Here is a 14,599-nt window from a genome sequence, read left to right as displayed (position 1 = left end):
AGAAATACGAGATCTGTCGAAAAATCACGTTTATTTGTTTGTAGCGTTTAAAAGGCACCTTAAAACAGTGCATTGTCTTTGTATTGAATATAAAAAAAAATAGCTAAAATGAAAAAATAAGATAAAAAAGCTAGAAGTTTCACACCTGCGTGCAAGTCAGAATTAGCGACGAATACACCACTTATAAAAAATCAATTTGTACTAAAATACGCACGTTTTAAAACTTGACTACGCGATTTGGCCTCGACTAAATAAACGGCGTTCGCTATTAAAAAAATAGAGCTGTGTCTACAAAATAATCGCAGCATTAGGATCAATTACAGCTAGAAGAAAGGGAAAATCAGTTTGGCCGCCATTCAAGGAATTGCAAAGAAAAGTGCGAAACAGCAATAAAGTTTGGCACAGTTGAACATTGTGAGAAAGTAAGTAGTAAATCAGTAATAGCATTCAGTAATGGCGAGCGTTCAACAATTCCGGTGACAAAAGTAAGAATTTATATTTTCAAATTACAAAAACAAAATTGAAGAATTCTAACGCAATTTTGATATTTATGTACCTTCTGCAGTTTAAATTGCCGCTTCGAAAAATAGTCCCCGCTTTTTTCTCTAACTCTTACAACAAAAAAAAACACAGGCTAAAAAGGGACATTGCGGTACTTTTAAAGTGCTCTGCTGTTCATATCAACTGGAATAGGGAAAATATGATAGGAAAAGATAAAAAGTGTGAAGAAAAAAAATGTACTTGGTAAGTTTAAAATGAGACAGCATAAAGAGTCTCATGGAAACATTCGCTTCGACTACTAATCGGGTGTTTTTGAAAAGCTTATAATAAGCGAAGGGAAAAAAAGCAAAAATAATGTCACCTGAATGAAGAGTATTTTTCAACGCACAACATTGCTGACTGAACGGAACGCATCACAACAGCAAAAATCATACGAAAGGACAAAATATGTTCAAACTTTAAAACCTTACCTGGGAATTACTTATAAGGACATACAGTGGAAAACACAAGTGTACTGTCAGTTGTGCAAAGTTCAGGCTAACATATTTAGGTAATACACTGTTGTTTTTCTCTAAAATTATTCTCCGTATATTTTGTTAACAAAACGTCCCTGGTGTAACGACGTTTCATCGCCAGGTTAACATTGGTAATTCGCCCGAGCGTTGAAATAGTTGAGCGACCGCATTCTTCAGGGTTTCCAAGTATGCTTTCGGCTGCCGTTGCTGCTAGTCTCTGCACAAAAGTTAATCAAGCATGAGTCCCAGGTTTTCATCAAGGATGCTGAATATGAATAAGGAGATATTCGAAACGTTCAAGTTGCCTTCTTTTATATTGGCTTTAATATTCCTACTACATCTAACTACAACCTCCGAACAATATGTTCCAAAGCCCAAAGTTAGTTTGAATGTTTTTAAATAAATGGTATCTTGCAAACTACTGCAAGAAACAGAAACCGTATATTTGTATGAAAGTTTCAAAACCAGTGTACGGATAACGACTTTTTGTATTCTGGACATTAGTTTTAGTTTTGTTCTGTTTAAAACAGCTTTATGGAAAACTGAATGTTGAAGGCAAAAAAGTGGTAAAACACTTTATATTACCCTAACTTTTGGGTAAATCGTGCTAAAGGGGGGAATTGCGCTAACTTCGGGGCAAAAAGCATCGCAACTCCAAGAACAAATGACGTCATAACTATGCTTAAAGAGGCAAAGTAGATAAGTTTAAAACGTTGAAAGTTTTACTACGTTAAATGCATAAATTTAGTTTTGTTAGGTCAAATAGTTACCAATATGTTCTGTGATGTATTTAAACCGAAACGGTCCCCAAATTTCTCCAGCGGTTTCACAAATTTTGGACTTGCAACTTTTCGGTATTTAAATAAAACACTTCCGGTCTCTTAAAACTACTTAGCGGTCACCCAAACCAAACCTTATAAAAAAAACCTGCCACTGGACATCGTGTATCGGCTCCGATCCGATATTATTGGATATCCCTGATGGCAACCAAAACTAATGACGAACTCACCAGAGAGTTGCCGTTCGTAGGTTCTAGTCGAACCAGTTTGACTGTCGTACTTTAGGCTTGTGTAGAAGTCAGGGCCCATGCTGGATTGTACGTCGTAATCGTTTATCGCCCTTTAGTAGAAGAAATGTAAAGTTTCTGTTAATTTTAACGCATAGGGAATGGCTGAAGTGAGGAAATTACGATATTGGAGGATTGGAGCCTATATACAATACAAGGTCACAGTATTGGTGGTCCAGGGTAAGACGGACAATGGACATCCTAGTGAGTTACGTATTTTTGTTATAAAATAATAATATCGAAACTGAGAGTTGGTTTACTTTAAAATGCTAAGTCAGCATTAAGCGTTCACGTTTTACTTTTCAGTCGCAATTCTTTGACTAGTTTTAAATCTTTAAAGCAACATTCCAATAAAAAAAAAAACATTTCACCTAATAAAAATTTATAAAACTGAAAAAAAAAACATACAGCTGTTTTTTAAATTGTACTAGTTTTTTTTAATGTAATACTTTTAAATTAAAAAAAGTACCACCCGTTTTAGAAAAGTGTGGTTTTAGTCACTTTTCAATGTGGTTCCAATAAAAAAATCAGTGGTAATTACTAGGGCTGTATCGGTGCCGATCCGATTATAGGAATTTCAGATATAATTTATGATCAAACACAGCTAGTCTACCTTGAAGGTAAATTTATCAAAACGAAAAAAACGATTTTGCTTGCTTGAACATACTCGAACAAACAAAACTGATAAATTTAAACGTTTAAAGTAATTTTCTAAGGTATAGGTCAAATTTGCTTTAGCGTCAAGAAGTGTAGTCACTATCAATACTATTGCTAGAACAATTCACGAAGCTTGTTTGAACATAGTCATGACGTCATTTAGTATCGAAGCGGATCGGGATACGTCTAAATAATCGGGTATCGTTATAAATAATCGGGTATCGTTATAAATAAACGGGTATCGTTATAAATAATCGGGTATCGTTATAAATAATCGGGTATCGTTATAAATAATCGGGTATCGTTATAAATAATCGGGTATCGTTATAAATAATCGGGTATCGTTATAAATAATCGGGTATCGTTACCGGGATAAAATATGAGGTTTTGGACATCCCTAATTATGGCCTGATGGTTTTGATGGTTTTGTTCAAACATTTCTGATAATTGTTTTCTGGCATGTAGGGGATATTTAAGTTCAAATCCAATCACGGAATCGATGCCTCTTATTATTTTACTCTGAAATGAAAATATTACGAAAAAAATACGACTAGCTATCTTGCGAATTTTGGTATCCTCTTTAAACCAGGCTCCAATACAAGAATGTTACTACTTCTTTAAAAAAAACTACCAGCGTAAAAAAATACAAAATGTTGCTTTTTTAAATATTTTAATTTGGAACCCTTTCAAACCTAAAAATCGAAACAAAAATCGAAAAAAAAAATTCGACTAGCAGTCTTGCAAAAGTATGGTATCCTTTTCAAACCAGGCCCCAACAAAAAAAAAACTGTTACCACTTCTTAAAAAAAGAAAAAAGCCCACCTCGCGTTCAGTTTCCTGGTTTGCAGCGGCCTCTCGTTGAGCTTGGGCGGCTCAGGTCTTCGAGGAATCGAGGGTGGCTTCGTCAGCAGCTGGAGGGGATTCCCCGCGAGTCTTTCCCTGCCTTTGTCGTAGGCAGCGCCTCTGGTTTGTGCCGAACCGAGGTTGTCGCTTTTCTGCAGAACGGCAGAAGCAAGACTCATTAGCGATGATAAAGAAATTTCAGAAACTTATTTAACGGGTGTAGTAATAAGGCTCAATTGCCAAAAGGGCTTATTAAATTAATGAGAACATAATTTGGTAGTAATACTAAAAACAAAAACGTAAATATATTAAAATTTGAGATAATGTATTTATGTAAATTACCAGATGTGTCTAAAAATGTTAAATTTTAAAAGTGAGACCTCCGAAAAAAAATTGTAAAATCTAATGTTTCCCAAACATTAAACCAATACATTTTAGGGGATCTGAAGAAATTTCTGGAACTAATTTATTCAGTAAAAAATCAAGGTTTGAAAATGGATGAAAGGCAATCGTTTGATGACTGAACACGGCAAAGATCGTTTTAAAGGTAGCCAGATCTGAACATAGGTTTTTAGTTAAGCCCCTTGACTTGCGGCCTTGCGTTATTTTAAGTGAATTGATATTGATATAAATCATTTTTTTCCAAATGACCGTTTTACCTTCCCGCGTTTTCCCTTTCCCACTTTCTGAACATTTGCTGACTTTGTCTTTCTTAACTTCTGCCGAAACTGTTTCTTGCACTGCTTGCTGGGGAGTTCCCCCACGGCGAAAAGGCTGTGGTAAATGGCCTGGATGGAGCCATGGCCCCCCTTGGCGCCACTGGAACCTTTTTGCTGCTGTTTCTGGGCGGCTTCGGCGGCGAAATAGTTGATTATCTGAAGCTTCAGCAGATTTTTCTGCTCGTCTTGCTTGCTGGCCAAAGCTCGGGAAAAAATCTGGACTCTCAGCATTTCGTTGAAGTTCTTCTCGCCGTCTCTTGACTCCCCCTAGCGGTGGATAGTTATGCGAATAGCGCTCAGATTGAACTCACTGCCACTTATAAACTGTCAGACGGGTTTTAAAAGGGCTAAGATGCTACCTGATTGAGCTTGTGATACCTTGGTATTCTAACCATACAGATGTGGTATGCTGAAACAGAACGGTTTAAACTACCTCTTTGCCTTTTCAACTAAAAATATTACCTAACAAGCTATAACTTGTTGCTACCAGGTGTAGTGTATACTGAAAAACAAAAACTCTTCTCGTATTAATTTAGTTTATCCGACGTTACGCCTGCCATACAGAATGTCCTTATCAGGGGATGCAACAAAACTGTTAGTTTGAAACCTCATTGCAGGCTCATTAGCCTAAAAATCGGTGTGCCACATTCTTTTATTTAATTTCAGGTAATATTGGTGTACGCCTGATTTAAAAGCAATAAATTATTTTGCAACACTTTTAACCGACAAACTGGCTTGTTATAGTAAATCAACACAAAAAAACGGCTTTCAAGTAACTAGCCGAACTGAAGTGGCCTTAAAATAAACCGGACTGATCTAATCAGATTAATTCCAACAAATTAAATCAGTTGCGTCCCAACGGATAACACATATTGAAACAAACTCTCTTAGCCTTTTTTAAATGCTGAAAATAATACCTAACTAGCATTAGCTTGTTGCTACCCGAAAAAGTAAATACTGAAAAGAAGCTCTTCCGGTATTTATTTCTTTTATCGACCGGTTTTTGCTACTAATATAGAATGCGTTCATCAGGAAACTTAACTACACCACGCCTATACGAATAACATAGTATATTGAAACAAAACGGTTTAAACTATCTCTCAGCCTTTTTAGAAAACAAACAACAAGCAGATTACCTAAAACTAGCAAGTAGCAATACCTTGTTGCTACCAGGTATAGTATATATTTGGTGTTGGGTTTCATGAATTAGAATTATACAAAGTTTCGTTATAACATTAAGTCTAAAACAACTAATCTTAAAAAAACCTGCTGTTCTCATGTCCGTGTTTAATTATATTATATTTTTCTAATCCGACGTTTTGCCTGCGTACGCAGGATGCCTTCATCAGGAAATGCGTTTTCTTTTCAGTATAGCAATAGCTTGTTCCTTTAATTGACATGACAGTGGTTCGATTGCTTGACTGGTGCTAAGATATCCTTTTTTTATTAAGTTGTGCTTGAAATATGATCTAAATTTGCAATAGCTGGATCCCGTGATATGCTAACCTAGTTTATTACCCTCGGGTAAGTCTTTGTTTAAAAAGATTTGATACCACCACTAAATGGATATCTATGCTAAGACTACTGTTAATCTCGTAAGTTTGAAGCACTAAATTTTTATTGTATATGACTACATAGTACGCATATCAAAAAATGTCTATCATATTCTGATTATTGATTTAATTTGATCATTCCCGAGGTTTAATGCCTTTAATATCCTAATTTAATGCCCCTATTACCGTAATATAATTTTTAAACACTCGTATTGGAGTACAACGCGCCCCCGATATAATCAAATTATAATCAAGGCAGGGAGTCGAAACGAACCGGAACTCAATGAGTCGGTTTTGGGCCATTTTTTCCGAACCGCAACCGAACCTGAACCGTTTTTTGCAAGGTTTTAAGAACCGAACCGGAACTAAACCCGAGCCTGTCAAGAAAAGCAGATCACTCCATGTAGTAGGACGCCACAAGTTGTATTTTACAAGTTATTCCATGCTCGAAATTTTATGAAAAAAAGGAATATTGATTAACTAAAAGGTTGATTTCTATTTTTTTTTAGATATTTTAATAATAATGACCGGATGGTGTTTACTGCATCACGAAACTTAGATTTAATACTGTAGTTAGCCTACACAGGGGTGTCCAACAAGCGGCACTAAATTTGCTATACTGCAAATTACCATTTGTTTGTTCACTAAAGGTAATGTCGTGGTCGGCAAACTGTTGAATAGTTTAGTTTAGTGTTATCGTGTAGTTGTGGGCCGCGTGATAGCCATTTATTCATTGCACTTTGTTTTAAAAGTACATGTGGCTTCGAATGTTCATATTGTCTCAGCGTGGTTCAGACCCATTGTGCCAAATGTGGTCCTGAGCAGCCTACCCGTCGAACTATATTTTTTGCCAACTTGAACTATATGTATAGGTATACGCAAAATTTTTCGCGCTTTGCGCGTATATGCTTCGTTTTGTAGTATGTTTTATAATGGTATGGCAGTGTTATGGTCATCAAGGCACCGTGTAAAACTTCACCTTAAAAACAAATGTGCTCATTCCGACACTGTTTTCTTGGTTTTATGTAGCAGGCCTTCAATAGCTCTGAAAAGAGCACTTTAGGCCGCGGCAAAAAAAGTTTGGAGACCACTGCCCTAATGGTTTGCTTGATTAAATATGGAAATGTTTTTATGTGCTAGTAAACCTTTGAATATAAGAAAAAAAAAGAACTTTGGCACAGGAAGAAGTTAAAAGATAAAAATTGGCACGTCGGCATGTTTGAGTTGGACACCCCTGGCCTACAATTTAGTAATTAATTTCTATTCTCTACATTTATTGACCCATATTTTTAGGTTTAACGCAACTTATATTGTATCCGAACCGGAACTTTATGAACCGGTTTTGAATAAAAATGAGTCGATCTGGAACTTTTGAATTGCTTGAAACCGGAACTGAACCGTATTCTGAAAAAATCCTTAAACCCAAACCGTACCTGAACCGGAAAATTCGACTTCAGGGGAGTTTGACGTTCATTAATTTAACGTGTCTATCTTATTTTAAATCCTGGAGTTAAAAGGTAAAGTAGGGGTACTTACCTGGGACATAATAGAATGGTGTCCAAGTGCGTTGTGCTGCAGAGGTTGGTCGGGATCGCCAGGGTTCTTCTTGCTCCCATACTTAGCAGTTGGTGAACCTCGAAGAACAGTGAACTTGCCGTGTTGGGCTGTACGTGAAAACATTAAGGTGTAACTAAAATTTGAAATTATTGCTGTACGTTGATATAACTAAATATGAAACAATAAATAAAAAGTAAGCGTTTTTTATTGTTTTACTTAATGGGTTCTTATGCACTTTCAGTTAATGTTTTCGTTAGAGCAAAGCAACTTTAAATAAAGGCATTGATTTAAAATAAAACATTAAATTACTACAGTTGGCAAACTTGTCCGATTATAATCAATAACCCAAAATATTAAAAAAAAGTAACTAAAATATTAAAAACAAAATATATTATGCTAATTGTTTTACATACAACAGAGCAATTTTGCCCAAATTGGTGAAATAAAAACACTTAATTTTAACCCAAGTCACTTGGCTCTTTTTGTCCAAAATACTTCAGTCAAGTCAAGAATTTTTTCCGAAACAACTTTAGTAAAGTCAAGTCACTGGAAAACAGTGACTTCATCGGCCCAAAGTACAGTCATTGAATCATTTCAACAACTAAAGTATAACCATGTGTTACCTGGGTCAACCATGCTCTGTACTGAAGGGTCGAAGGTAGCAAGGTCACAAAGACTTGCCGACTTTTTCGCCAAACTTCCTTGGCGGGCGCTGTTCGAGTTTGTGATAGCTGGGAAAAAACAGTTAGTTATGCGACTCTTAATTTTTAAATACCAATGTTTAGCAATAAAAAGGTAGGTTATAATAGGTTGGGCTTGGCGATGTATTTTAAGTTTAAGACTACCCTTTAAAATTAGCAAAAATTAGATTTGTTTAGAGGAAAAGTGACTGAGCTTATTGAAATTGAGCAATCATATTGTCATATTAGTTTTCTCATTTAGGAAATAAAATACATTATTTTAACGTTTGTTTTCATAACGTTACAAACAAAGACGCTGATAGGACATAGTAAAAGTAAAATTAATATTAAAAAAATGATTTTTCTATAAGTCAGAAAAATCGTTAAAATGGTAATTAATTTTTTTGTGTGTGTTGTATATTTTTCATTCTGCCTGAAATAAAAACAAAGTACTTTGATTTATTCACAGCAAAACTATTTTAATTTTAAAGTAGGTTTAACAAACACAACGGAATGCTCCAAATGATATGGTTGGGGCTGTCGTACCAAAGGCCTTCACTGGTACATAAACGCCATCAGCATGTGAGCAAATTCTTCGGAGATTTCAAAATATAGCAGTCTCAGTTTGAGGACTTCAAAAGTAGAAAGCTGATAATAATAGTGGGACACGTACCTTGGTGGTTTCGCTGCATTGAATCCATGCTGGATAGATTGAGGCTGGACAAGTGCTGTGTGAGTGTAGTGAGTTGTACAGGTGCCGAGTACTTCCTTGCGGCTTGCTTCTCTGTCAGCTTCTGCAACGCGTCAGCTAGTTTCTCGTGATTGGACGCTGGAAAGTTCAAATAACAACAAAGATCTGTGATTGGACGCTGAAAAGTTTAAATAACAACAAAAATCTGTGATTGGACGCTACGAATTCAAATGACAACAACAATCAGTGGCTGGACGGTTTAAAATGGCAGCGACACCAAAGCTTAATATTTTTTATAATGATTAGACGCTGTACCCGGCTGTAATGACTTAAGTCAATGACTTTACTTTATTCCACTTTATAGTAACTGTTTTCAAATTACTTGACCTGGACTTCATCAAATTGATATATTAAAGAATTTCACCTGAAGTCGATTTGCTCTAATTATGAATTGACAGGGACTTAACTTATTATTCTTTGACTGAAACTTTTAGTCATTTGAAAATGGCTTGTCAACAATCCTGCGCAGTACTGTTCCTTGTTTAAATTTGTAAACTTGGTGAAAAGGGTTGCAATATAGGCATTAAGATACTGTTTAGAAAACATTTTAAAATTCGTTTTACCCAACCCAGAAAGTAATGGGTTGAATTGTTTCTGTGTTACACAGCAATTACTGATGGGGAATAGATTGTAAAAAAACACATTCAACTCAATAGAAAAATAATACTAAAACGAAGCTCCGGCTATTCCTTAATTATGTTATCCAATGTTTCGGCTCCCACTACAGCTGGTGTTCTTAAACTTGGGTTACGTGGACTATTTTTAGGGTTTAATGAAGGCCTTATCGAAATCCAGCTGTATAATTGGTAAAATGGATCATTTTTTAAAAGTGCTTTCTACGTAAAAGTATTTAGACTGCATTTTAGTCTCACGTTTGTTAGACCGAAAACAGCAGGTTTCTGAAGTCTACTTGTTTTTGATGTAATTATTTGACGTCATCTCGAAAAACTCAATGCCGAACCTGACCCACGAGAACAATACTTTTTTGGGGGGTCCGTGTTAAAAAAAGTTTTTGAGAACCCCTGTTCTACAGGATACCTTCATCAGGGAACGCAAAAAAATTTTTCTTTCGAAAAATATACATGTGATGGAAACGCCTTGTTTGGTTTTGCTTCGATTAAAGTTGTTACTTACACGACTGGTAATGCAGGTTGTTTCCCAGAGGACGGCAAGACGCTGATACGGGCCTTGCTTGGTGGCTTTGCTGCATATGGACTGAAAATAAAGGCCAAGTTTGTCGATGCGGAATATTTTAAAACGTGTTACCAAGAAAGAGGTTGAGTAAGGCTGTCTCAGAGCAGCATTTTTTTAACTTAAACTATTTTTATTTTATTTTTTATGGCAAAGTTTTTCCTTAGAGTTTCAGTTTTGAGATATAGTTATCCTTGTATGTAATAAAAAAACAAAATTTTGCCCTATTAACTACAAAAAAACGAAAAAAAGAATTTACAAATTACAAAAACAATCCACAAACCCGAGTTTTGCGAGAAGGGCTTAGCGCTTGCCGGTCTCCGCTGCGACTGGAACGACTTGGGTGAGTGGAGTTTAGCGCCGTACACCAAAGCGGCTTGTTGCATCGAGCTCATGCCGCTCAACCCGTGGCTGCTCCCTGAGGAGAAGTGGGAGTAAGAGTGAGAGGAGTGAGAAGAGGAGCTCGGGCTCGGCACGTGATCGCTGGCCGATGACGCTGAGAAGGAAAGTGTTATTCAATGGTTTTTCACACGATCTTAGTAGACACGAGCAAGAAATTAATGATCGCGAAAGGTTAAAAGCTTTGTATGTCACAATATAAAAAACACTATCTCGCAAATAAAAATCAGGTATTCCTCTTTGTAAATAACCGTAGTTTCTCGAAAAGATCTACGTGCCCTTTGCAAAAACAATAATATCTGCAGGTTGCCATATTAAGAAATGAAAATTTAGGTCCATTTGTAATTTTGTTTGTTTTTCTACAATAAAAAGGCCTTTCACAGCGAAAATTGGTCTCTGTTTAAATAGACTTCACTGATGAGCGATAATAATTCTTCTAAATTGAGGTTATTATTTGCGAGGTATTGAAATGTTAAAATTAAAACAACGATAGATTGCGAAATGAAGCTATTAAAAACATTGAAGTTTGTCGGTGAACGATTGTCGTGAGAATTCAACCAAGAAGACAAAAACGACCCAATTCACCGCTTTTAACGTTTCCGCGTATAGAAGCGATTGCGTAAATTCACGGCCATAAATTAAGGCGATTGGTCGCGTATAGGTATCACAGTACATTGTCAAAATGATTTCAACATATATTTGATCCTATTTTTCCTACTATACGGAAATCACCGAATTTTCTTTCGAATAACAAAATCAGCCTGAATCCAAATGGTAAAAAACAAACGATTCTGGTGGCACATCAATGATAAAGGTTAAACTAAGTACACAACTTAGTAAACCGAAAATCAGTTTGTTTGGATCTAACATTTCAAATATATTTCGCTACTAAAAATTAATAATGCTTTTAGTAGCGAAACTTATTTTATCAACATCCAATCAAACTGACTTTCGATTTACTAAGTTCTGTGCTTAGTTTAATCGTTATACGAAAATATGCAACTGATCCACCCAAATGTTAAAACCAAAGCATAACTTTAAAGGTCAAAAAGACAAACAAAACTTAGCTGATTTTAACCGATAATTATTACACTTTAAATCAACTTGGAGTAGTAAAATTAACGATGCCCCTATAAATCATCGATCAAACTCATCGCAACAACCACCAACAGCAAACATAACCTTACCTTGGTCGCTTGGAAGAAAAATCTGCGACGAGTAGTGGTTTGGGGGCAGTCCCCCGCTCCCGGTCTTGTGCAGCATGTTGCCCTCGCCACTCTGCTGACCTCCAGCGGAGCTTTTCTCGCTGCTCGGCGACCTTTGGGATAAATGTGGAGTTAGGCCAATAGTGCAGGGTCGAGTAAACTTTTACAATAGGAAAAAATGAAAAAAATCACCGCACAATATAATCACTCTGACATTCCAAGAAGTATTATAGAAACGTTTACTAAACTCAAGTTGTCCAGTGATTTATTATTATTAATCAATGTTGTAAAAGTCATTTTGAAATGACTTAAGTTCCAGTTAAGTCATTTGCAAAAAACTTAAGTCCAAGTAAAGGTATTTTGAACAAATACCAAGTCAAGTCCCAGTCAGGTGATAATTAGAGCAAGTCAATTTCTAGTCAAGTCCTTGTCATAAAAATTAAACGATAAACTATTAAAATGGTTAAACTATAATCCGATTATGAGCAGTAAAAAAAATGACTTAGCGAGCAAATTGTTTTGTGTGCCTAAACTTAAGCCCAAGTCATTTGTCTTAAAGACTTAAGTTAAGCCAAGCGATTTGAACACAGTGTCTTAAGTGCACTTAAGTCAAGTAATCGACTTATGTCATTAAAACACTGTTATTAATGTAACTTAAAATAAAGGCGCATTCCAGTTGTTATAAATTATCAGTCATTTAATTAAAGGATATTTCGCAGACCATTGAAATTCAGAAAAAATGCATGAAAAACATTCCACAACCTTACAATAATAAACGAGAAAATTTAGCGTATATTTTGGAGTTTATGCTTTTTAAATACTCTTGTTTAAACCGTTTTATATTGCAAGATTTGCCCTTTCTGGTTTGGCAAGATTTTTATTTGTTGAAAATATTTTTTTCTTTTCAGAATCCTTGTCTCCAGAAAAGTCACAATTGAAGCAGTCCTAATTTTTGTTTCGTGATACGGTAAACCCACAACATTAAGTAAATTTTCTGTCTACTTAGGCCGGTGGTTTCTAACCTTTGATAACCTGTCAAATGTTATTCTGCAAGCTTTCGTCGAAGCCCAAATTTATGCTCAGTATTCGTTTCTTCCTCCTGGCAGCCTAAACTGGACATATTCAAATTATAAACTTTCATTTATATAGGTTAAATTGGCCAAACTTCCAATTAACAACGTTACATGACACCTTGGCGCATAAAAGAGATTCGAATTAGGCTTGAAATAACAGCATTTATGTTTCAGAGGACTTTCTCGCCGAACCCTTGAAACAGCTGCGTCGAACCCCAAGGGTTCGATCGAACCCTCGTTAAGAACCACTGACTTGGGCTTAAAATTAAAAATCACAGAAAAACACAACAGAGCAATTACCTTATGTGTGGTGTCTTAGGCTTGCTGGCGCCCAGGAATACGGACGCCGACTTGTTCTTGTGCGTGTAAGCAGTAAGCACTTCCTCAAGGCTGAGCTCGGATGCTCCAACCATGAAAGATCGGAACTGACTGTCTTCCACCATTCGGTCACCGTTTCTCAACGTGATCTCACTCGTCTCCTTGTGCAAGCTTGAAGGGAAAACTTAGTATTAGACTTAAGTCAGGTCAAATTATAAGCCGAGCAATTTTAACCGAAAAATTATCAACCAAAGAAGTTAAGTCAAGTCATTTTCACTCGCCTCCTTGTGCTAGCTGGAAGTAAGCACTCAGCATTAAGCTTAAGTAGAATAAAATAGTATTACCTAAATACCGAATACTTTAGTCACTTCAAGTAAAACTTTGACTTAAGTCAGGTAAAGTAATTTTACTCAAAATATTTAACTTTTAAGTAAGTATTTTTACTTAAAGGACTTTTTTAATAGTTCTAGTCAACAGATTAAACTCAAGCGAGCACTTTTACATAAAATATCTAGTTAATTGAAGTAATTTTTTTGCAAATAAATTCAAATAATTTTACCGAAACCTAAATAAAGTAGGCTAATTATCCACAAGAGGTCTGAAAGATTGGAAGTAAATCAAATAATGTAGGTTTACCATACCTATTCAAGTCAAGTAATTTAACTACAGGACTCATGCTAATTTAGGCCGTTATACTCAGAACCTAAGTTGAATAAGGTAATATTACATTTTTTTTAAAGAAAGCCTGTCTTAACCTAACTAAGCGTCATAGTTAAGCGTCAATAAAAGACAAAATACCCGAGTTGGTTCTTGTGTTCCATTCCCTCTGTTTCCTTGTTGTAAACGTGTACAAAGTCTCCCAGTTGTTTGGCCAGGATTCGCTTACGATCGTGTAGTGAGAGTCTTCTGCTTGGAACCACGACAGAGAATGGCTGGCGGAGGTTGGCGGCTGCTCGCTTCAGAAACCGCAACACCAGGTCCTGGGAACATAAGGATAAAGTAGATATATTGGTTGTTTTGTTAAGATATAGAGCGTGTCACTGTGTAGGGAGTGAATGGTACGAAATACTTTAAAGTTAAAAGAAAAAAATTAATCGGGTTAGAAAGAATATAACAAAATTAAAAGAATTAGAAAGATAGATTCCTAAGAGTTGCAATGTAAAATTCAATAGAAAAATAAATTCTTAAAAAAATACAAAATAAAAGGCATTATCTGTTAAACATAGACTCAGTGAGTTAAAACGGTAAAATTCATTCCGCTTTTAGTTCGAAATGTACAAAACTTAAACCTAACCGACAACCGTGTGCGAATTTACAGACACTTTAAATCACGGGATTTATCTGTTAAGAGCCTACTAGAAAGTCATAAAGAAACCAAAGATTTACGGGCTTGTAACGTTGCAAATAGTTAGTTGGTTTGCCCCGTTTATAGCACTGATTTCCAAAAATAGGACATTGTTCACAAAGATATATACACACGCACGTGTGTTAACAACTGAGATCTAGCCCTTCTGAGGCGGCCTTTCGACCAACTATTTCGGCTTACGTATCATTATAAATTTTCATTAGTA

The 14,599-nt window shown here is 35.9% G+C and overlaps 1 protein-coding gene across 1 annotated transcript in view; it reads right to left on the bottom strand.

The window, feature by feature from the left end:
* Positions 1-951: 951 nt before the first annotated feature.
* LOC146139237 (tubulin polyglutamylase TTLL5-like) overlaps positions 952-14,599 on the bottom strand; it is a 29,553-nt gene continuing 15,905 nt past the window's right edge. The window contains exons 19-29 of the mRNA XM_083391758.1: positions 13,827-14,008; positions 13,011-13,199; positions 11,620-11,750; positions 10,317-10,529; positions 9,977-10,057; positions 8,765-8,920; positions 8,035-8,142; positions 7,391-7,518; positions 3,562-3,734; positions 2,026-2,135; positions 952-1,233 (exon numbers count right to left, since the gene is read on the bottom strand). Coding sequence (XP_083247884.1) covers positions 1,190-1,233; positions 2,026-2,135; positions 3,562-3,734; positions 7,391-7,518; positions 8,035-8,142; positions 8,765-8,920; positions 9,977-10,057; positions 10,317-10,529; positions 11,620-11,750; positions 13,011-13,199; positions 13,827-14,008 — 1,515 coding nt within the window. The 3' untranslated portion in view covers positions 952-1,189. The remainder of the gene's footprint in view (positions 1,234-2,025; positions 2,136-3,561; positions 3,735-7,390; positions 7,519-8,034; positions 8,143-8,764; positions 8,921-9,976; positions 10,058-10,316; positions 10,530-11,619; positions 11,751-13,010; positions 13,200-13,826; positions 14,009-14,599) is intronic.

Source organism: Ascidiella aspersa, chromosome 6 (assembly GCF_963924565.1).
Source record: "Ascidiella aspersa chromosome 6, kaAscAspe10.2, whole genome shotgun sequence".
NCBI lineage: Eukaryota > Metazoa > Chordata > Ascidiacea > Phlebobranchia > Ascidiidae > Ascidiella > Ascidiella aspersa.
Note: the sequence above shows the minus strand (reverse complement) of the source record. Positions and strands in the feature narration are given on the sequence as shown.